The 22,477-nt window shown below is 42.5% G+C and overlaps 1 protein-coding gene across 2 annotated transcripts in view; it reads right to left on the bottom strand.

Annotated features, from left to right (window-relative positions):
* Positions 1 to 22,477, bottom strand: part of kcnd2 (potassium voltage-gated channel, Shal-related subfamily, member 2) — a 90,960-nt gene that overhangs the window by 5,109 nt on the left and 63,374 nt on the right. The window contains exons 3-6 of one of the 2 annotated variants that reach the window (XM_088340743.1): positions 11,038 to 11,200; positions 10,300 to 10,398; positions 8,133 to 8,231; positions 1,064 to 1,287 (exon numbers count right to left, since the gene is read on the bottom strand). In XM_088340743.1, coding sequence (XP_088196869.1) covers positions 1,064 to 1,287; positions 8,133 to 8,231; positions 10,300 to 10,398; positions 11,038 to 11,200 — 585 coding nt within the window. The remainder of the gene's footprint in view (positions 1 to 1,063; positions 1,288 to 8,132; positions 8,232 to 10,299; positions 10,399 to 11,037; positions 11,201 to 22,477) is intronic. The other variant, XM_088340744.1, reaches the window with a different exon arrangement.

Here is a 22,477-nt window from a genome sequence, read left to right as displayed (position 1 = left end):
TGTCTGCTCCCTCATGCTAGGTAAAATAAATGCTACCTTCTTGTCCTACAAGTGATTTCATGAATGGATGCAGTGTTTCCTGTGGAATTTTGTGGGACCCTGGTGGGTGGACAGTTTAGGAGGGGGGGACTCCGGAGGCATGATCCCTCGAAAGAAAATTTTGTTCAATTTAAATACAAAACCATCAATCTGGTGGATTTTTAGAGCAAAATCAAGAAGCTAGATCTATGGTCAACGTGTGCCCTTCTATTCTTCTATTCCATGCATCTGAAGTGACAAATTTAACACGTGAAACACATATGGGAAGTAACATTTGTTTCTGGTACCATGACTAAAAATAACTTGATCTCGAGATAAAATCAACGTATTTTCGCATAACATATACGAAGTGGCCCGCCAGAATCTGGAAAACAGTGGAATGTTTGTATGACAGTTCATGTATTTTTGCTCATTATTTAAACCTATAGTGTTGCTTTTTAATTACCACTAGGTGGTGCTGAATAATACACACTGTCCCTGCAAAACTAGGAAAATGATATTTTTAAATAAGCTAATTTTGGGATAGGATTTTTTTCCTAGCAAAACAAAAAAAAAACAAATATTTAAAAGAGCCAAATGATCATTCTAAGGTTTCCTTTTTCACTGATGATAATAAAGGGAGTAGGGCAGCACGGCGGCGCAGTGGTTAGCGCTTGTGCGGCACAGTTCATGTCATGGGAACCTGTCGTGGGTTCAAATCCAGCTCCAGACTTTCTGTGCGGAGTTTGTATGTTCTCCCCGTGCTTGCGTGGGTTTCCCCCGGGCACTCCGGTTTCCTCCCACATTCCAAAGACATGCATTTCAGGTGAATTGGCCGGTCCAAATTGTCCCTAGGTGTGAATGGGCGAGCGAGTTGTCTGTCCCTGTGTGCCCTGCGATTGGCTGGCAACCAGTTCAGGGTGTCCCCTGCCCACTGCCCGAAGATGGCTGGGATGGGCTCCAGCCCCCCCGCGACCCTAATGAGGATAAGCGGTACGGCTAATGAGATGAGATGAGATAATAAAGGGAAGGGGGCGGGGCTTACCTGTTGGCAAGAGGCCGCTCCCGGATCTGTATGGTGCTGAGCTCCTGGTTGTTGGCGCTGGGCAGGCTGAAACTATTTTTCTTGCGGTTTCGTCGTGAGCAACACGATCCAAAACCGTGCGGCGAAGAAGACGAGAGAGAGGACGAGCGAGAGCCCGATTTCTTGATCACTGAAATCTCCATGCAGTTGGCCTGGAACGTCTGCTCGTCCACAAACTCGTGGTTCTGCCCCATTAAAACACACACACACACACACACACACAAAAAGAAACTTTCAGGTTCTTTACTCATTACAAATTATGTTCGGTACATTAGGGACAGTCTTTTCTGAGAAATTTGATGTTTTCAAGATCAGTGTTGGGAATAAAGCCGATATAATTAACTCTCTTATGTAATGGCGTTATTTTTTTTTTAGTAACTGAGTAAGCTAACAAGAAAACCATAACATACAATTGTAAACATTAAGGGGGGCAACACACATGCTCAGTTACAATGTGGCATTAAGGGTAATGTAGTTCTTATGTTATTAAGCACATAACATCACATAGAGAGAGGGATTAGATAGTCACTTTATATTGTTGAAGATGTTTTTTGTTGGGTGAAAGTACAGTGGCATATGTCTACTTGACCAGTTGTCTGACAAGATATTGTGTCTTATTTTAGAGTGAAACTCACTTTATATTGTTGACTTTTGTTGTGAACAAAATACTTTAAGCACAGTAGGATATGTCTACTTGACCAGTTGTCGCTGGTTGTGAGAGTACTTACTGTTTACTGTTTTTTGTTGTTGGATTTCAAGTGTAGGATAAATGTGATGCTGGTCAGGTACAGTAAATATAGCAAAGTCCTATAACCTGTCTGTTCTTCTCTATTGAACTGACTCAATACTTCTCAGAAAACCTCACATTCTTTGACAAAAACCTATACGGAAATTGTTGCATTACCCGGTAACTAGTTACTTTTACTATAGAGTTATTCAGTTACAAATTCAGTTACCTTTTGAAAGATGTAGTGAATAACTATAACTAATTGCTTGTTGAAAGTAAAGTGCCCAACACTGTTCAAGATATGACGTCTCAAAGAGTTCTTGGAGGGTGAAGTCTTACTTTCGTGTTGTGTTCAGTTAGAGTTAGAGTTAGTGTTCCACCATATCCTCTGTCTGCATATTTTCTTGTTTTGTTCATTTAGATCTTGTTATTGTTTCAACATTGTGAAGTGAGGATGTACAGTGGAGCCTGTGGTAGAGAATCTTTGAGTTTTGGAGATCCTAGGTAACTTCCTTGTTCTGTTTCTGTACACTTTTTCTGTGTATTTTGATTTTTCTCATTATAAAGCCTTTTAGAAAATCCAATTTTTGGGGATCTGCTTGTCCAGCCTCGCCTGATCTTGACGGAATCCAGATACATCGAGATACTTCCTGGCATTCAACGATACGCGTTTAATAATCGGAAAAATGAATCATGGCGGGAGGTGGGATGTATGGGGGTCGGGGGGTGGGGTGGTGTTTGCAGATGTCGGCGTTAAGTGCCATCTGTGCAAACATTGGTCGCTGACAAATGAGCGGGACTTGAAGGTCGAGCTCGCCGGCTGTTTTCGGGCTCCGGCAGTGGGGGGGAACAAGGTGGGGTCCCCACGCTAGCACCTGTCTGATTTTTGGCTTATTTTTAATTCTGTGCTAAAAAACGAGAGCGAGAAGTAAGCAATAGAGAGAAAAAGGTTGTGTGTGAGGGAGAACCGTAAGTGGGAGAGAATGAGAGAAAAAAGAGGGAGAGAGGTAGTTAGATGGGAAGCGAGGTGGCGGGGGTGAAAGAAAATGATAGAGAGATAAATGAAGCGACAGAAAAGGAGGGGGAGAAGAGAAATTGAGAGAGGGAGATGAAGAGACAGATACAAAGTGGGAGAAAAATAGAGAAAAAAATGAAGTGAAAAAAAGAGAGCGATGGGAGAGGGGGATAGGGATAGATCGAGAGGGAAATGGCAAAAGGGAAAGCGAGGTTGGTGGGGTAAGAGATGGAAAGATACAGATGGAGAAGGAAAGGAAAAGTGTGATTAGAGAGATAAAAGATGGAGGGAAGGAGAAAGAAAATGATAGATGAGAGAGATAGAGCAATGGAGAGACAGAAACAGAAAAGGAAGGAGAAATGAAGAGAGAGAGAGAGAAACAGAGAGGGAGAAAGATGTCAAAGAGAGAGAGGGGGGAGAGGAATGGATGGAGAGGAAAATGGAGAAAGGGAGGGAGAGGGTGATGAGAGAGAAAGGGTGATGGAGTGAGAGATGGAGGGATACAGATGGAGAGAGAGAAAGGATGAAAGTGATCAGAGAGTGAGATGGAGGGAGGGAGATGGAGAGAAATGGGGAGGGATGGCGAGAGAGAGAGAGAGAGAGAGAGATGAATAAGGAAAGAGAGAGGAAGCAGGAAAGACAGAGAAGAGACAAAGCAGAAAGAGAAGGAAAGATAGATAGCTCATAACATAAAGAGAAATAAAGAGATTAAAAAGGAGAGCGATAGAGAAAAAGAGAAACGAGAGAGATATAGAGAGAGAGGAACAGAGCGATTGAAAAAGAGAAAGACATGAAAAGAGAGTTAGAGGAAAAGTGAAAGCAGAGAGAGTGACAAAATTGCTACCTACACCCTAACAATAAACACCTCTGTATTATTGTCGAAGGCATTTCTTCGACATTTTTCTAGGGAGCGTCAAAAACTCGATCTGATGGGCCACCGTGATTTAGTGGGCGGGGCCCGCATAATACTTGTCTTGTCCTGGCATTTAAAAGCCTCTTAAGGCCCTAAATTATAAATTGAGTAAAATCAAGCGTGCCTCCCGTGTTATCATGTCGTTGACAGCGGGAGGAATGGGGAAGGTTGCTAGGTAGGCGGGAAAGGGGAGGAAGGCAATATTCCCCATCCCCATTCGCAGCTATTTTTAAACCGCCGCCTCATATGAATAGATTCCACATTTAGCGCTCGGATGAAAAACGGCGCACGAGTTCTATTTGCGGCGCTGCCGTTAATCCCACTTTGCATGGACGACCTGCTTTCTATTTGCAGATCTGTAAACAAAAGAGGAGGAAGCGATCGGGACGGAAAATAAAATCAGGAATATGGACATTTGGTCGATTCCAGAATATTCCGATAAAACACATGTCGGTCTTGTAAATGTTTTTTCACGTCTGATTATGCATTTTAAATCGAGTTAAACCATTAAAAGTAGATTTAGATTTTATTAGGAAATTAAAATATTAGATAGATGGATAGATACCGTATTTTCCGCACTATAAGGCGCACCTAAAAGTCTTGTTTTTTTTCAAAAGCTGACCATGCGCCTTATAACACAGTGCGCCTTATATATGGCTCAATATTAAATTCGCAAGGTCTCGCAACTACGAGAAACAGCCGCCGACTCCATTTTTCGCGCTGTGCATACTGGGAAATATTAAACGATTGGTAGTTGCCGGGGCTCGTGTTGTATTTGTTTACTAAGTGGCAAAATGGCTACCCCATTAAACTGCTTAATTCATATTCAACAAATACAGTATTTGTCTGAATCCAGGGTTATGACTGGTGAAGATGTAAAGCACAATTTACCTTAAACAAACGCAGAATTATTCAGAATGTCACGTTTGAGAGAGAGAGAGAGCGAGAGAGAGAGAGAGAGAGAGCGAGATTCTCTTTCATACGTGCATTTGTATAAGAAAATGGCTCCTGTTAAGAGACACGCGTACAACGCCGAGTTTAAACTCAAAGCGATCAGTCACGCAGCACAACACGGCAATAGAGCGGCAGCGAGAGAGTTAAACTTAAATGAATCGATGGTACGGAAGTGGAGAAAGGATGAAGATAAGCTCCGCCAAGTAAGGAAAACTCAACAAAGTTTCCGTGGCAATAAAGCAAGATGGCCAGAGTTAGAGGAGACACTTGAACAGTGGGTTGTTCAACAAAGAGCGGCAAGCAGAAGTGTCAGTACGATAACTATACGTATGAAGGCAACAGCGCTGGCACAAAAACACCGGACGTGTTGGATGGCCCATTCACTGAGATATGGTCAATTCGAACACAGCAGAAGAAGAATTCGAGGGATTCGTCGATGAGGAGCTTATAGAGTGATCTTTGTTTTTCTTTTGTGTGTTTACGTTTTACATTTTACAGTTATTATGTTATTGCTTTGCACTCGTTGTTTTTGCACATTACGAGTGTCACTTTATTGCGATTGCACTAACGTTTCATTTAAAATAACAGTATCAGACGTTTTTTTCTTTGCGTGTTGACTAAATGGACAAAAAATAAAATGATATGTCGATGTTGTTCAAAGATGTCAAAGATGTGTCACGAAAATGCTTTACCTCAGAGAAAATAATAAAACGGCTGTTTATTTATTTTGGGAGTGAATGGAGTTGTGGAAAGCTTGTTTGTTAATAAAGTTTGACCTTTTTGAATATTTTGTTGACATTCCCTTGAGCGTGGCAACATCTAGAGGTTGCATAAAGTAACTACATTCTCTACTGTAGTCAAGTCGTCACATTTATTTACCGTAAATAGCCCTTAATCCCAAAAATGTCTCGAAGGACTGCACAGGATTACAATTACAAAATTGCACAATTACCTGATCTTAAACCAGCATGCACTTATAGCGCCTTATAATGGGGTGCGTCTTATGTATGGCATAAGTTTTAAAATATATCATTCATTGAAGGTGCGCCTTATAACATGGTGCGCCATATAGTGCGGAAAATACGGTACTCGAAGTGTCCTTGGGTAAGACACTGAACCCCTAATACCCCCAATAAGCAGGTTAGCGCCTTACATGGCTGCACGGCCGCTATTGGGAAATGTGAAGCACACTGTAAAGCGCTTTGGGAAGTCTTGACTTGAAAAGCGCTATATAAATGCAGATCAAATGCAGATCATACTTTATTTATCCCCGTAAGGAAATTCACACTTCCAGCAGTATCCTTGTGTTGAAAATAAAACAATAATAAAGGAAAAAGAATATAATACATAAATACCCAATGTAACGTGTTGATATAGAGCATTTAAACAGTGCTACATAAAATACACACTGTAATAAAAATACGGCAATGTGCAATGTGGGGGTGTGGTTTAATGTAGTCTTTTACTCCCCTGGGTGGAGTTAAAGAACCTCATGGCACGAGGAAGAAATGATCGCCTCAGACTCTGACAGCAGTCTGTCGCTGAAGCTGCTCTTCAGTTTGGAGATGATTCTGTGTAGTGGATGTAATGAATTGTCGATGTTTGACCGCAGCTTATTCAGTGCCTGTCTCTCAGATAAGATTCAAATATCTAATTCCTACAATGAATTCAGTTAAAAATATTATTGAAAAAAAAAAACATAAAAAAAACCCTTTAGGAAATAAATGAATATGATAAATCAAATAAATTCATAATATAACCTAAAATATGCGCAATAGTACCAAAAATCAAGTTCAAAATATGAAAATATATATAAAAGACAGCTTTATATGAAATAGTATTTTATTTTGATTATAAATGATTAATTCATGTTAAGTAGTTGAAATAATTTTTAAAACGAGCAACGCTATTGAATGCAACAAAAAATTAATTTGGAAAGATCACTTTTATACACATTTTACAATTTTTTTTCCCAACGCAGTTTGTCTTTTTCAAGATGTTGCAAAGACATCCTTTCCGAAGGCAACTTTGGACCAACTCTTGACTAACAGTTAAACATTCTTTGGGTCCTAAATGGTGTCCACATGGAATAAGCCAAATGAGCCATTTAAAATAAATCTCCATTTAAGGGCTAAATCACTACCAAAAGGGACTAAGCCACAAATTAGATGTCCAGAAACTGTCTGGTGCCGGATGGTGGCATTCTCGAGTCTTTCTGGACAACTTAAACATTGCGCTTAACAAGATCTTATAGGCTCTACAAAACGCCACAAAATGGCTGCTATTTTATGCTAGGATTGTCGTGTAATTATACAAAAATTGAACATTGAACATCTCCAAACAGAAGAGCAGCTTCAGCGACAGACTGCTGTCACAGTCTTGTTTCACGGACAGACTGAGGAGATAATTTCTATCTCATGCCATGAGGCTCTTTAACCCCACCCGGGGGAGTAAAAGCCCACAATAAACCCCACCCCCACATTTGCTTATTACCCTATTTTTATTACGGTGTGTATTTTCCGTAGTACTATTTAAATACTCAATATCAACACGTTATATTGGGTATTTTTGTATTCTATTTATTTTATTTATTATTTTATTTTTCAACACAAGGATACTGCTGGAAGAGTGAATTTCCCTACGGAGATGAATAAAGTATCTATCCATCTATCTATCTCTATCTATCATTCTGCTTTTAATCATGCCCTACAAAACCCTATACAAACTGGACAAAAACTGCTAAAAATAAGTTTAAAATATGTCAATAAATCTGCAAGAATCTGGCCCTCACTAGACAAGGTAAACGCAACACTGATCATTTTTATAATAGGTTGTGTGTTTACTTCATCTAACTTGAATAATAATAATAATAATAATAATAATAATAATAATAATTTCCTTGTATTGTCATTCTGTGTAACAATGTACACAGAACGAAATGTCGATTGCACCTGACCCGTTGTAGCGAGCCGATGCAGCCGCAGCCAACAGAGGGCGCCGCCGACCACTTTTTAAGTCTTAGGAATGACTCGGCCAGGGCGCGAACCACCGACCTAATCAAACCCCAGATGTCGATTTTTGGACTACATCACGCCCTAAATGGACCAGACCAGATTTAGGCCAAAATCCGACGCCAGAAAAACGTACGGCGTTAGGTGGGATTGTTGCGTCATTCCAGAAGACTTGTACATTGTGCTCGAAATTGTTTTAATAAATAGGGCCCTACAAAACCCCAACAAAAAGGCGGTTATCTTAAAACTAAGTCACTGGACAAAAACTGGTTGAAATGAGTTGGACCAAATTGTTTCCATATTGGATGGGTTGAACACCATTTCGTTTTAGTCGTCCAAATTTGGACTAAATCACGGCCGGACAGCATCCGGACCAGATACAGCCCAAAATCTGTGCCGGGTGGTCTTACCGTGGTCTTCTCCAGGCAGTGCAGCAGATGATGGTGTTGGCTCTCGAAAGGGGGGCTGGCCGACTTCCCCACCAGGGCTTGTCCGGCCTCCTTTGATGCCTTGGATCATACAAAGCGAGAAAGAAACCAGACAGGCTGTGAGCATGTGGAGACAACGGGGCGCTCTACGTCGGAATGCAAACGAGCGTCAGGCAACATCTAGCGTCAGATGTAACGCAGAGGACACGGATGCTGATCTGTAGCACGGCGGCCATTCTTCTATGGGAATTTTGGGGGTCTTTTTTTCGTGGAGAGTGGGAAATTTCCAAATTGAGGGAAGAATTGTGGCACGCTCGGGACACAGATCCATTCACAGCACGGGAAACCGCAAAACCACATCACGAGGACACGCACACACATACTCTCACAGCTTTTGGATGAAGCTCTCGCGGATCTGGGATGGAAGGTGTTAGTCGGCGTTCACAGCCTCAGGAAACCTTTTCCAAATTATACACAGCGGCTCGGGAACAGAGTTTAGAGGAGATGCCAGACAGCCTCCAGAAGGCGACCCGTTAACCGGGAAGCCTATGCCCCTCCCAAGCCCCAAAAACCAAAACCCCAACCCCTCCAAACGCTGTCGGGCGGACATGCAGAGCTAGCTCATGAGTCAGAGTGACTGTAATGACTGCTGTTGGCCAAAAGGCGAGAACTACCCCTGCAAGGTGGACGGGGCAAAGGCCGACCGACAACCATGTCAGAGGTGCGATGAGAGAGGTAGAGACAACTGTGAGTGAAAAAAGATATACAGAGAGAGGGGATTATTGAGAGAGTAGGAGAGAACAGAGCATGAGAGAGATGGAACAGAGGGAGTAAGAGGGTCTGGGAGAGACAAGGAAAAAAGAAGAGAAAATGGAGTGAATATAAGAAAAATAGAATGTGAGAGAGATTACAATCGAAACAGAAGGAGAAAATAAAGGGATAAAAAGAAAGGGTGAGAAGAACTAGACAAAAAGAAAGAGAAAAAACACAACGAAAGATGGAGTAGGGAGAAAAAAGAAGAGCAAGATAAAACAGAGTAAGCAAAAGCAAAGCAAGAGATAAAAACAGAGTGGGAGAGAATGAGAGAAGAGAACAAACAAGAAAGGAGAATAAGGAAGAGAGAAAAAGTAGAGAAGAGATAGGAAACAGGGAAAGAGAACGGAGTGAAAAGGGAGAGAACATAGAGAGAGAACAAAATGAGAGAGAAGAGAGGGAGAGAGAGAGAGAGAAAGTGTAATTAGAGAGAGATAACATGGAGAAAGAGCAGGAACAGAGAGAGAGCGGGGGAACAAAAAGGGGCCATAGAGAGAGGGAGAGCAGAGAGGGCGGAAAGGCAAATGTGAGGAAATGTGAAAGAACAAAGAAAATAGAGCGAGAAATCAGAGAGAGAGAGAGAGAGAGAGAGAGAGAGAGAGAGAGAGAGAGAGAGAGAGAGAGAGAGAGAGAGTAAGAGAACAAAGCGTGAAATCATAGAGAAATGGAGACAGAGATCAGAGAGAGACAGACAACAGATAGACAGAGAGACAGAAATGACTGAGAGAGAACAGAACAGAGAGAGAAAGAGAAATGAGAGAGAACAGGGGGAAAGATCAGAGAGAGAGAAACAAATAGAGAGAAGGAACAGAGGGTGAGAATAGAAATAGATAAAGAGAGAACAGGCAGAGGGAAGACAAAGAGAGAACAGGAAGGGAGATTAGAAAGAGAGAATAGAAAGCGAGAATAGATGTAGGGAGAAAGAGAGAGAACAGGGTGACAAGACAGAAAGAGTAAATCGAAAGAGGTAACAGAGAGCCGGATCAGAGAGAGAACAGAAAGGAAGATTAGAAACAGAGAACAGAAAAGGAGAGAGAGAGAGAGAGAGAGAGAGAGAGAGAGAGAGATAGCAGAAGACAGAAGTCAGAGAGAGTCATAGATAAAAAGAAAAAAGACTATCACACAGAAGCACTGGAATGACAGCAGCCCCGCCCCTTTGCGCGTGCAGAGGCATGACTCGGCCCCAAAAACCTGCTTTTGCCCTCCGCATGCAGGCGTCAGTTCCCCGAGCCACCTCATTGGCCCCGCCCCAAATTGGCCCCGCCCCAAATTGGCCCCGCCCCCTCGCCCCCGCTTCAAATGCCCCCGCCCACATCGGCCCAGCCTCCTGCGTTACCTCCTCCAGTGAGTCGATCAGCATCCCGTTTTGTTTGTAGCGCATATATGCATTAGTGCCACGAATCTTCGCCGCACGGATTCGCGCGAGACGAGTTTTCTGTTTGAACAAACACACCCGCCTTTTAGCCTAGCATTGCTCGGGTACACCATCCAAATCATGCACCTGGCTTTGGCGACGTTAATTGGACATATTTCAACCTGCAGCTCGTTTTTCTCTTGCACTTCTTCAGCCTTGTTTCGCGAGCCGGATTTAATCCCTTAGCGGGGCTAATGCAGCTTGCGGGCCTTTGGTTTGACACCCCTGTTTTAAAGCATGGGTCACCAACCTTTTTGAAGCAGAAAGCTACATTTTATTTACTGATAAGTATGAAGGGCTAGCAGTTTTATATTTCATTAAAAAAAAAAACTCCAAAAACATGTTATTACTTTGCTACTACTGTGTTATAACTATGTTATTACCAGGTTGTAATTATTAAACACCATGCGAGTTGGACATCCAATTTCCTAGAGAATCACAATAATAACTGCTGATCTTTTATCAAAACTGATCCGCAGGCTACTCAGGGGATCTCATGGAGCTACCTGGGGCTCACGGGAACTACGTTGGTGACCCCTGATTTAAAGCATGTGTATAAAACACAAACATGAATACAATCGCCATCGTTTGGAACCCCCCCATTATACAAAATGTGCTTTTTGGGGGGTATTAAGTGTGTGGGGTACGGGTCGGGGGTACCCTTTGTGCTCGGCGTTTCTCGGCCCGTTGGCTTTGGTGGTAAATTCTGCTAAAGTTGGAGACGATGACGGGCACGGGGAGGGCGATGACCAGCACGCCGCTCAGCGAGCAGATGGAGCCGAAGACTTTCCCCACGATGGTTTTGGGCACCATGTCGCCGTACCTGAGGGTCACAGAGCAAAAGACACATTTTAGAAGGGAAAAATGCCGGGAATCTTCAATGCCAGGTTTAGAATCGCTGCACATTAAACTAAAAACCCGAAAGAATGGACATTACGTGTCTGGAACGCGATTCATTCATTCATTCGTCGAAATGGGTGTAAATCACCACAAAAGGCGGTCCTAGACAGATTTCGACACAAGGGATTCAAGGATGATTTGATTTGGAAAGTGGAGTGATTGGATTTAGTCTGATTTGTTGGAATTATGATTTGATTAATGTGGTGGGACACTCTATGAAATATGTGTTCGGAACACAATTCATTCATTCATTCGTCGAAATGGCTGTAAATCTCCACAAAAGGCGGTCCGATACATCTGTCGATACAAGTGATTCAAAGATGATTCGATTTGGAAAGTGGAGTGATTGGATTTAGTCTGATTTGTTGGAATTATGATTTGATTAATGTGGTGGGACACTGTATGAAATATGTGTTCGGAACACAATTCATTCATTCATTCGTCGAAATGGGTGTAAATCTCCACAAAAGGCGGTCCGATACATCTGTCGATACAAGTGATTCAAAGATGATTCGATTTGGAAAGTGGAGTGATTGAATGTAGGTTGATTCTTCTTAATTATGATTGGATTTATTGTGGTAGTACTCTGTTAGCAGTACTTGTTTGGAACAAAATTCATTCATTCATTCATTCATTCATTCGTTTATCGAAATGAGTGTAAATCTCCACAAAAGGTGGTCCGATACAGATTTCGATACAAGTGATTCAAGGATGATTCGATTTGGAAAGAGCAGTAATTGGATGTAGATTGTTTCTTCTGAATTATGATTGGATTTATTGTGGCAGTAGTATTCTGTTAGCAGTACGTGTTCGGTACAAAAATTATTCATTCATTCATTCTTCGAAATAGGTGTCAATTTCCACAAAAGGCGATCCGATACAGCTTTCGATACTGAATGATTCATGGATGATTCGATTTGGAAAGCCGAGTGATTGAGTTTGATTAATTGGAATTATGATTTAATTAATGTAGTAATACTTTGTTTGCGATATGTGTTCGGAACAAAATTCAATTATTCATCCATTCATCAAAAGAGGTGAAAAACTCCACAAAAGGCGATCTGATACAGCTTTCGATACTAAACGATTCAAGGATGATTCTATTTCGAAAGAAGAGTGATTGGATTCAATTTGATCCTTTGCGGTAGGACTCCATTTGCAATACATGTTCAGGACAAAATGAATTCAATCGTTCATTGAGATGGGTGTAAAACTCCAGAATAAGGTTGTCTAATGCAAAAACGATTCAACAACAATTCGATCTGACACTGTGTGATTCATTGGAATTATGATTCGATATGTGGCAGTTGAACTCATCTCATCTCATTAGCTGCACCGCTTATCCTCAGTAGGGTCGCGGGGGCAGTTGAACTCTTTTCGTAATATTTGGTCAGGACAAAAATTCATTCATTCATATGAAATTGTGTAAAACATTAATACAGTTTTGATACACGGCTTGATAACGGTTTGAGGATGATTCACTTTGGAAAGAGAAGCGATTCAATGCTGTTCGAATTTTTGCGGTACGATTCCGATCGCAGATTGTGTTCGGAGCAAAATGAATTCATTCATTCATAGAAATGCTGTAAAACTCCAGAAACATGTGGTCAGATGCCGTTTTGGCTAAAAACAGACACGGACAATTTGATCAAAAACGATTTCATTCAGTGTGTTTCATTGGGATTATGATTTGATTTGTGGGGTAGGACTCTGCGATTGTCAGGACCAGAACGGAGACAGGACCCGCTCGCGTAACATTTCTCACTGGTGCCCAAGGCCGGGCCGATTGGGCGCCATGGTAACCGTGACAGCCGTACTTGTCCAGATCTAAACTCATTCATTAAATAATTGAAATTAGTGTAAAACTTTACACAAGGTGGTTTAATACAGTTTTGAATACAACATTTTCAAGAATGATTCAATTTGGGAAAAGGAGTGATCTGATTAAATGCGAACAGTTGCGGTGCAACAGTTATTTGATGGATCTACAAATCCACAAAGGGTGGTCCAAGTTTTAAAAACAATTTGAAGACGATTCAAATGGAAAGAGTAACGATTCGATTCAGTCTGAATCACTGGGATTACGATTCAATTTGTAGTGGTACGTCTCCAAAATACATGTTCGGAATACAATTTATCTATTCATTTAAATATATTCAACATGCGTGTAAAACACCACAAAAATTCTCCTATACAATTTTCTATACTAAACGATTCTAGAATGATTCGATTCAGTCTGAATCAGTGGGATTATGATTCAAATTGTTGTGACATGACTCATGTCTTTTGTAGACATGACTCTTTTCACGTATCTTAACAAAATGTATTCTCTTATTAAAATGTATTCACCATGGGCGTAAATATCCACAAAAGGCGGACGATGAACTTTTTAGATGCAAATATTTCAAAGATTATTTGCTCATAAAGAGGAACGATTGGACTGAGTTCAACTATTTGTTATTACGATTTGATTTGTTGTGGAAGGACTCAGTTTGCAACACATCTTCTGAAAAAAAATCCTCTTTCATCATTGAAAGGGGGATAAAACTCCATGATAAGTAGTCCAATAAAGTTTTCCATACGAAGTGATTCGAATATGATTCAATATGGAAATAGGAACTCTTTGAATTAGTTGGGATCGGTGAGACTAGGGGTAAAATGTCAAATCATAAAGAAAAAAATCCCATTTTTACTAGAAAAATTGATCAATAGCGAAGTATTCTTGGGACTGGTCCTTGAGCCTCCACTTGGTCTTTTGAGCCTGATTCCAACCCTCACTATTCTTATCTATTGAGCTGAAAATGTGTATAAATCTTTTTTAAACCCTCCTATAATAATAAATATAGTTTGGCTGCTTGAAGACCATACGCGCTCCCCCCCGCCCCCCCTCCAAGGGTAAAAAAAATATTTTAACAATGTCTAAATCAAATTCGAAAAATGTCAGCGAACAAAAGCAAAACAGTTTTAAATAGTCCAAATTTTTCTGGCTAGCGTTTCATGACATTTTTTGGCGATCCCTTAATAGTGATGTTGACCTTGAAGCTTAAAAAAATAAAAGTATAAAGAATGAAACAACACATTTTTACTAGAAAAATAATTCAGTGCTGTACTCTTTTGAGGAATGGTCCATGGGCTACCACTTGATCTTTCAGGCCTGATTTTGACCTTGTCCATTTATCTTTTTTTTACTGTGCTGGTATCTATGTATATTTGCACTTTGTTTTTTTACTTTCTTGTAATAATAAGTATAATTTGGCATCTTGAAGAGGATACGCCTCCTCTAAGATTGAAAATTTCATAGCTACGCCATCCGAATTGAATACAAAGAACAGCAGTGAATATAAACAAAACACCTTGAAATAATCCACATTATTTTGGCCAGCACTTATAACGCTATTTTTCGATGGTCCCAAAAGAGCAGCGGAGACCTTGGAGTGTATTTATTTGATATTTCTAAATATATTTCCACTTTTTTGACTCTCTTGTAATAATGAGTATAATTCGGCATCCTAAAAAATATCATAGTAACCCGCAATTAAATCCAGCAAAATGTCAGAAAAGCACCTTCAAATAATCCAAACTTTGTTGCTGGCGTTTCATGCTATTTTTTGATGATCCCTAAATATCCGTGGCGACCTCATAGATGAAAAAAGTGAAGTTATTCCTCTCCCATTTGAAGCGGGAGAGGAATAAATAGGAATCGTGTGAAGTCTGTCGTCAGCAGGGAGATATTGTGATGTTCCTTTTATCGGAAATTACGGGTTTACAGGCTGCGACTAATTCCGGCTAGCGGAGGTCAGGCGGATGACGTCTTCGTTTGTATAGGAGGAGGGGCAGACAAGTAGATAGAAAAGAAAGGAGGGAAGAAAGTTAGAAAAATAAAAAAGAAAGAAGGGAGGTAGGGAGGGAGGGACAAAGAGAAAGACAACATGGGAGAGAGAGAAGTGAGAAAAAGTCAGAGCAGAAGAGAGTGAAAGAAAGATAATTAGAAAGAAAGTAAATCAGAAAATGAGACAAAGAACGAGAGAGAACTAAAGAGTAAGAAAGAAAGAAAGGTGTCAGGTTCTGGACGGTTGCCATGGCGCCCAGCTGGCACCGCCCCTTGACACCGGCTGACTCGCATTTTCTGATTACTCCTGTGAGTACTTATACGTGCTCTTTTGAACTGCGCTTTGCCAGATCGTTGTTGAAAACTTGTTCATACTTGTTGATACCTGTTTATACTTGTTGTGTTTATTGGACTTTGTTGCACTTCGGTGTGGTTCTGATTAATTCTGGAAATGCCTAGTTTGTAGTTTTGCCTGTGTTTGATCCGTTTTGTTTTTTGGTCTGGTCCGTTTGTGTTTTGGACAACTTTTCTTTCTCATTTAAAGTGTGAGGACGTCTACGCAAATGAGTTCCTTCTTCCTGCTTCCCGATCCGTTTTGTGTCAGAACGATCTGGCCAAACGATGAGAACTCAGCGAACGATCCCAACAGAGCATACAACGGCAGATGGAGCAATTAGCTCAGCGGACTGAGTTCATGTCGCGTCGGCTGAATGAGCTTCTATCGGCAACGGCCCCGCCTCCCGGGGCTCCTTCTACGGCCGCGTCGTCACGTTTCCTGCCCACTCGAACCACGCCCCCGCCCGTCGTGGCAATTGCTGTGCCTCGAATGGGGTTTCCGGAAAGACTTGGCGCCGAGCTGTCTGAGGTCCTCGTCGACCTCAACGCCAGCCTGTCTCGACGTCCGTCCGTCCGCCTGCCTTCCCACCAGACACGAGATCTGCCCATTCGCCTGTCTCGCCGTCCGCCCGTCCGCCTGCCTTCCCACCAGTCTCGAGATCCGTCCTTCCGCCCGTCTCGACGTCCGCCCGTTCGCCTGCCTTCCCACCAGTCTCGAAATCCGCCCGTCCCGACGTCCGCCTGCCTTCCCACTGGTCTTGAGGTTCGTCCTTCCGCCTGTCTCGACGTCCGCCCGTCCGCCCGTCCGCCCGTCCGCCTGTCTCGATGTCCGCCTGCCATGCCTGTTTGTCGACCTGTCTGCCTGCCTGATTCACCCGTCCACACGTCTGATTCGTCTGCTCGCCACTCGGATTCGTCTGCCTGCCATTCCGACTCTTCGACTCGCCCGTTCGACTCTGAGGTTCCCACCTGCTTGCCTGATTCACCCGTCCGCCTGTCTGATTCTTCTACCCACCAGTCTGACCCGTCTGCTTGCTGCTCTTATTCGTCCGCCTGCTGCCCCTGCCTCTCCCCGTTCATGGGTTTTGGGGGGAGGGAGTGGGGTTGCCCTCTTCGGGAACGTCGACCCATTCTGGGGGGCGAGGTATTTGGCCTTTTTTGGGACATCAGGGGCTGTCCCTTGAAGGGGTGGTTCTGTCAGGTTCTGGATGGTTGCCATGGCGCCCAGCTGGCACCGCCCCTTGACTGACTCGCATTTTCTGATTACTCCTGTGGGTACTTAAACGTGGTCTTTTGAACTGCGCTTTGCCAGATTGTTGTTGAAAACTTGTTCATACTTGTAGATACCTGTCTATACTTGTTGTGCTTATTGGACTTTGTTGCACTTCGGTGTAACATTCTGAGAGATTCTTGCAAGTTCTGATTAATTCTGGAAATGCCTAGTTTGTAGTTTTGCCTGTGTTTGATCCGTTTTGTTTTTTGGTCTGATCCGTTTGTGTTTTGGAGAACTTTTCTTTCTCAATTAAAGTGTGAGGATGTCTACGCAAATGAGTTTCTTCTTCCTGCTTTCCGATCCGCTTAGCGACAAAAGGAAGAGAGAAAAAAATGAGATCGAGAGGAATAAAGGGAGAAAGAGAAAGAATAAAGGAAAAGAGAGAGAGCGATAAAGAGAAAGAACAAGAGATACAGATGGAGAACAAGAGCGAGCGAGAGAGAGTTGGATAGACTGATGTGCAGAAAATTAGAATAGATGTTGCGACAGAATAAAGGTGAAAGGAGAAAGAGGTGGAGGGAAAGATTATAAGAGAATGAGAGGGTCAAAAGAGAGGGAGAAAAAGGAAATTGGATATTGAGCAATGGGGAGAAAATAAGAGAAAGAGGTAGCAGCAGAGGAACTAGAGGTGAAGAGAGAAAGATGAGGAAAGGGAGAAAGAGGTAGAGGGAAAGAGTGAGAGATAATGAGAGAGAGCAGTAGAGAGGCCGAAAGAGACCGAAAGAGGGAGAGTTGGAAAAAGAGATTTGGAGAAAGAAATTTAAAGACAGAGAAAGAGGTGTCGACAGAGAAAATAAAAGTGAAAAGAGGTGGAGAAGGATAGATGATATTATGAGAGATAACAAGAGAGAGAGAGAGAGAAGGAAAGAGAGAATAAAAAAGAGAGAAGAGAAAGGGACAATGAAAAAGGGAGAACAAGAGAGAGAAGGAAAGGGAGTATGTAAAAGAGAGATCAAAGGAGAGCAAAAAAAGGAAAGGGAGAATAAAAAAGAGAGAACAAAAGCAAGCGAGACGGAAAAGAAGGATAAAAAAGAGAGAACAAGGGAGATCGAGAGAAGGAAAAGGAGAATGAAAAAAGAGAATAAAAGGGAGAGAGCAAGAAAGGAAAGGGTGAATGAGAAAGAGAGAACAAGAGAGAGAAAAAAAGAACAAGAGAGAAAGGGTAATATGCAAATATAGAGAGAAAGAGAAAGAAAAAGATAAGGAAAAAGAGAGATAAAAAGAAAGAGAGAGAGAAAAAGAAAAAGAGAGAGTGAGAAAGAGAGAAATAAATAATGCTCAAGTTGCTTTGTAAGAGTGTCGCCTGGCTTTGGCGACATCAACTGGACATATTTCCATCTGCAGCTCATTTTTTCCCCTTGTGCTTTTTTTGGCGTTGTCTCGCGGGACAGTTTCAAACCCTTGGTGGGCCTGATCTGCCCCGCGGGTCTGATGTTTGATACCCCTGCACTAAGATGTGTAGATTCAGGCAATGTGGAGCGTTCCATTAAGATAACGGGCATTTTATCGGCATGGAGGCGGAGACAATAGTGCCGACATCGGCTCCTTTTCGATACGCGTTAGCGCTCGGCGCCTTCAGTTAATGGACTACGTTGGCTTCATTATTCTACCATAGTAAACACATTTTTTTTCTCTTTGCTGTTTCAATTGGAATTAAGCTGACAGTCTCATCGAATCCAATGTTGTGGTCCTGATTGATATTGTTACATGATGCTTATTGTCAGTTCATTTCACACCACAGCAAAAAATCTCTTCTAGACCCAGGTCACGAAAACGTCCGCTCGGAACTCTGTTAGTGATGCCTTGAATAAAAAACCTTTGCCAGTTCTCCTGCTGCTCAATGACAGTTCATTCCACACCAAAAACAAAAAGTAAATAATCTCGTCTTCTCAACCCAGATCACAAAAATGTCTGCTCTGAACTCTGTCATTAATGCCTTTAAAAACTCATATGCTGGTTCTCAGATCCAATCTCGCTGCTCATTGTAGCTACATTCCAGAAAACAAAGCAGAATACAATATCATCATCTAAACCTAGATCACAAAAATGTTTGCTCTGAACTCTGTTATGAATGCCTTGAAAAAACTCATTTGCTACGTCTCAGATTTGATCTCCTGCTCATTGTCAGTTGATCCAGAACAACAAAAATGTATACGATTTCTTATTCTCAACCCAGTTCACAAAAATGTCTGCTTGGAACTCTGTTATTGATGCCTTAAACACTCCTTTGCGACTTCTCAAATCCAACCTTGCTGCTTATTGTCAGTTCGTACCAGAAAACAAAAGAGTATACCATCTCGTCTTCTCAACCCGGATCCCGAACATGTCTGCTCGGAACTCTGTTATTGATGCCTTAAACACTCCTTTGCAACTTCTCGGATCCAATCTCGCTGCTCATCGTCAGTTCATTCCAGAAAACAGAACAGAATACGATCTCATCTTCTCAACCCAGATCACGAAAATGTCTGTTCTGAACTCTGTTATTGATGCCTTGAAAAAAACTCCTGTGCTGGTTCTTAGAACCGATCCTGCTGCTTATTGTCAGTTGTTCCGGAACGTCAAAAAAAAGAATGCGTTTCATATTCTCAGCCCACATCCCGAACATGTCTGCTCTGAACTCTGTTATTGATGCCTTAAAAAAAACTCTTCTCAGATCCAATCTCGCTGCTCATTGTCAGTTCATTGCAAGGTAACGTTCCAATTAAATCTCTCTATAATCACTCTCTCTCTAGTGTCCTTTTTTGTCCAATCAACGCACGGCTAGCGAAGCAAAACAAACGCCGCTAGCGCAGCTAGCGCCACACACAGGGGCGATTATCATTCCGCATCATAACGCAATTAGCGAGCGAGGCTCTGTTTTTTGGATTGACAGATGCAGGAGGCCCGAGCTAATTGTTTGTGGGGTGGGGGCGGGGGTATTATTTTATGTATCTATTTTTACCCACCGAATACGAGGGAAACGCGGCTGGCGCTGGATGAACGATGGGGCCCCGAATGCGCTAATGACCTGAGGAAACCATTATCTCCGGAGAGGAAGAAGGATGCTAGCCGATAGGTGGTGCAGGGGTTTTGGAGGATGGGGCTGTGCCCCTTAAATAATCCCATGAAACTCTACTTCATCAGGGCGAATTGATACCATTGACTACCCCCTATGTTCACCTGACCCAAACCCAATAGAGCAGGGGTCGGGAACCTTTTTGACCCAAAGAGCCATAAAAGCAAAAATATCTATATCTATATATCTATTATTTTTTATTTTCGAGTGAGGCGCACCATATATTTTAAGAAAAAAGTCAACAAAACTGCCATTAGCTAATTATTTAGCGCATTTTATTTCACTGTGTGTGTCATGATTACTGATGTGCTAACTACGTCGGACTCTGATTGGCTCCCTGTCCCTATTTAAACCCACTCCGATCTATCCCCTTTTGTCAGTCCGTCTGCGAACCTCAGTTAACACTAGGCAAGCCTTTTTTGACCCTGACTCCCACCGGTCCGTCACAGCTTTTGACCTCTTTTTGTCCTCGACCAACTGCTTCTCTCCAGCTGTATTTTTCTTCGTCCCCGGGACATGGTCTGGTCCTAGAAAATGAACATGTAGAGTTGCGCTGATTGTCTAAGGCCCAAACACCTTTAACATAAGAATTCCAACAACATTTTCTTTGCAACCCCAGTGTACAAAGTAAATAAAAGAAGGTTAACAAAAGAAGTTTAAAATGGGCTGCGCTTATTTTTAAATGTCATATTCAATTTGGTGTCGGTAACTTCGAAATGTTCTACCTGCTGTCGCCATCTTCTGGCTGAAATCATAATTGCACCCTCTGTCAAGTTGATTGTTTTGCGCTTGCAAGTAAGTGCCTCTCTTAGATCGGTCGAATAAATTCTTTTTTCATTTTCTATTCGGTTTGGGTTAGCATTTGAACTGTATTCGAAACAGTCCCGCTCTTACTTTCACCATTTTCCTCCTAAAATGAAAGAAAACCGCAAGCACACCTGTGAAATCACTCTCCACCCAGGGCAAAAGATTATTATTTAAAACTGACTTCAAACTACGCCACCCACCTCAAAGCAGGGGCCTCAAACTATAATCATGGGGTGTCAAGTTTGAGACCCTTGCCTTAAACCATTAGTCCACGGGTGTCCGCACGAGTCAGCCATTTTTTTGGCTAGGTAATGTAAATGCAGACGTTTTAATATCACGCTTGACGGGGCTCCGTGTCCGAACGGAGTCGTCTGCCGGATGTCGTTAGTTTTACACTTCATTACGGGTCAGGCCGTTTGGCGGTCTCGGAAGCAGGTGTCGGTTACGCGTTCCGCCGAGGCTATTAATGCGAGAGAACCGTCTCGATTCCTGCAAATCGCCTGTCGGGTTTGTGAAAAAGCTTTCTTTCTTCGATCCGCCTATCCAATATTGTGAGGTGAGGAAAGACGAAACGGCAAATAGAGAATTGATCTGAAACAATCGACAGACCTACAATCGTAAGTGAGGGAATGGGAGAGAGACAGAAAAGAGAGTGAAAGAGGGAGAGGTAGAAAGGAGATTGACAAAGAGGAAGTGCGAGGACAGAGGGAAGAAGAGGCTATAGGGGGAGACAGAGAAGGAGCGATACAGTTAGGAGGACAGAGGAGGGAAAAGGGTTGAGGGAGGAGAGAGAGAGAGAGATAGAGAGAGAGGGAGAAGGTGTAGAAGGAGAGAGTGAGAGAAGGTATAGAAGGAGAGAGAGAGAGAGAATGAGAGGGTGCAGAAGGAGAGAGAGAGAGAGAGAGGGTGTAGAAGGAGAGAGAAAAGACAAAAAGAGAGAGACTGAGAGAGGGGGTGTAGAAGGAGAGAGAGAGAGAGAGAGAGAGAGAGAAGGTGTAGAAGGAGAGAGAGAGAGAGAGAGAGAGAGTAGAAGGAGAGAGAAAGAGCTAGAGAAGGTGTAGAAGGAGAGAGGGAGAGAGAAAAGGTGTAGAAGGAGTGAGAGAGAGAGAAGTTGTAGAAGGAGAGAGAGAGAGAGTGAGAGTAGATTGAGAGGAAAGAGAGAGAGAAGGTGTAGAAGGAGAGCGAGAGAGAGAGAGGGAGAGAGAAAAAGAGAGAGAGAGAGAGGGTGTAGAAGGAGAGAGAGAGAAAAGGTGTAGAAGGAGAGAGAGAGAGGAGAGAGTAGATTGAGAATGAAAGAGAGAGAGAGAGAGAGAGAGAGAGAAGGTGTAGAAGGAGAGCAAGAGAGAGAGAGAAAAGGTGTAGAAGGAGAGAGAGAGAGGGTGTAAAAGGAGAGAGAGAGAAGGTGTAGAAGAGAGAGAGAGAGAGAGAGAGAGAGAGTGAGGGAAAAGTGAGAGAGTAAAAGAGGGATCAAGAAAATGAGGTAGATGGATGATAAAGAGAGAGAGGGAGGTATGGGGGAAAGAGAACAAGGGTATATAGAGGGTGAGGGGGATAAGGGGATATTATGGGTGGGAGAAAGAAATAGATGGTGTTGAGGAAAAAATAGAGAAATAAAGAAGGATTGAGGGAGAGAGGAAGATAGGAAGAGGGAGAGAGAGTGAGAAAGTGATGGTGTGAGGTACGGGTAGGGAAGCAGAGCTACAGTATAGAGCGAAAGAAATAGAGGGATGGAGAGGTATAGGGGTAGTAGAAAGAAAGTAATGGCATTGAGGGGAAAGAGATAAATAAAAAAGGATAGAGGGAGAGAGGAAGATGGGAAGATGGAGAGAGAGTGAGAGAGATAGAGGGATGGGGAGAGATGCGGGTGGTAAAAAGAAAGATCGGGTGTAGAAGCAGAAAG

This window comes from Urocampus carinirostris, chromosome 7, assembly GCF_059441175.1.
Source record: "Urocampus carinirostris isolate Australia breed hairy pipefish chromosome 7, RoL_Ucar_1.0, whole genome shotgun sequence".
Lineage (NCBI taxonomy): Eukaryota > Metazoa > Chordata > Actinopteri > Syngnathiformes > Syngnathidae > Urocampus > Urocampus carinirostris.
The sequence above is the reverse complement of the archived record's forward strand: the minus strand, read 5'-3'. Positions and strand labels throughout refer to the sequence as shown.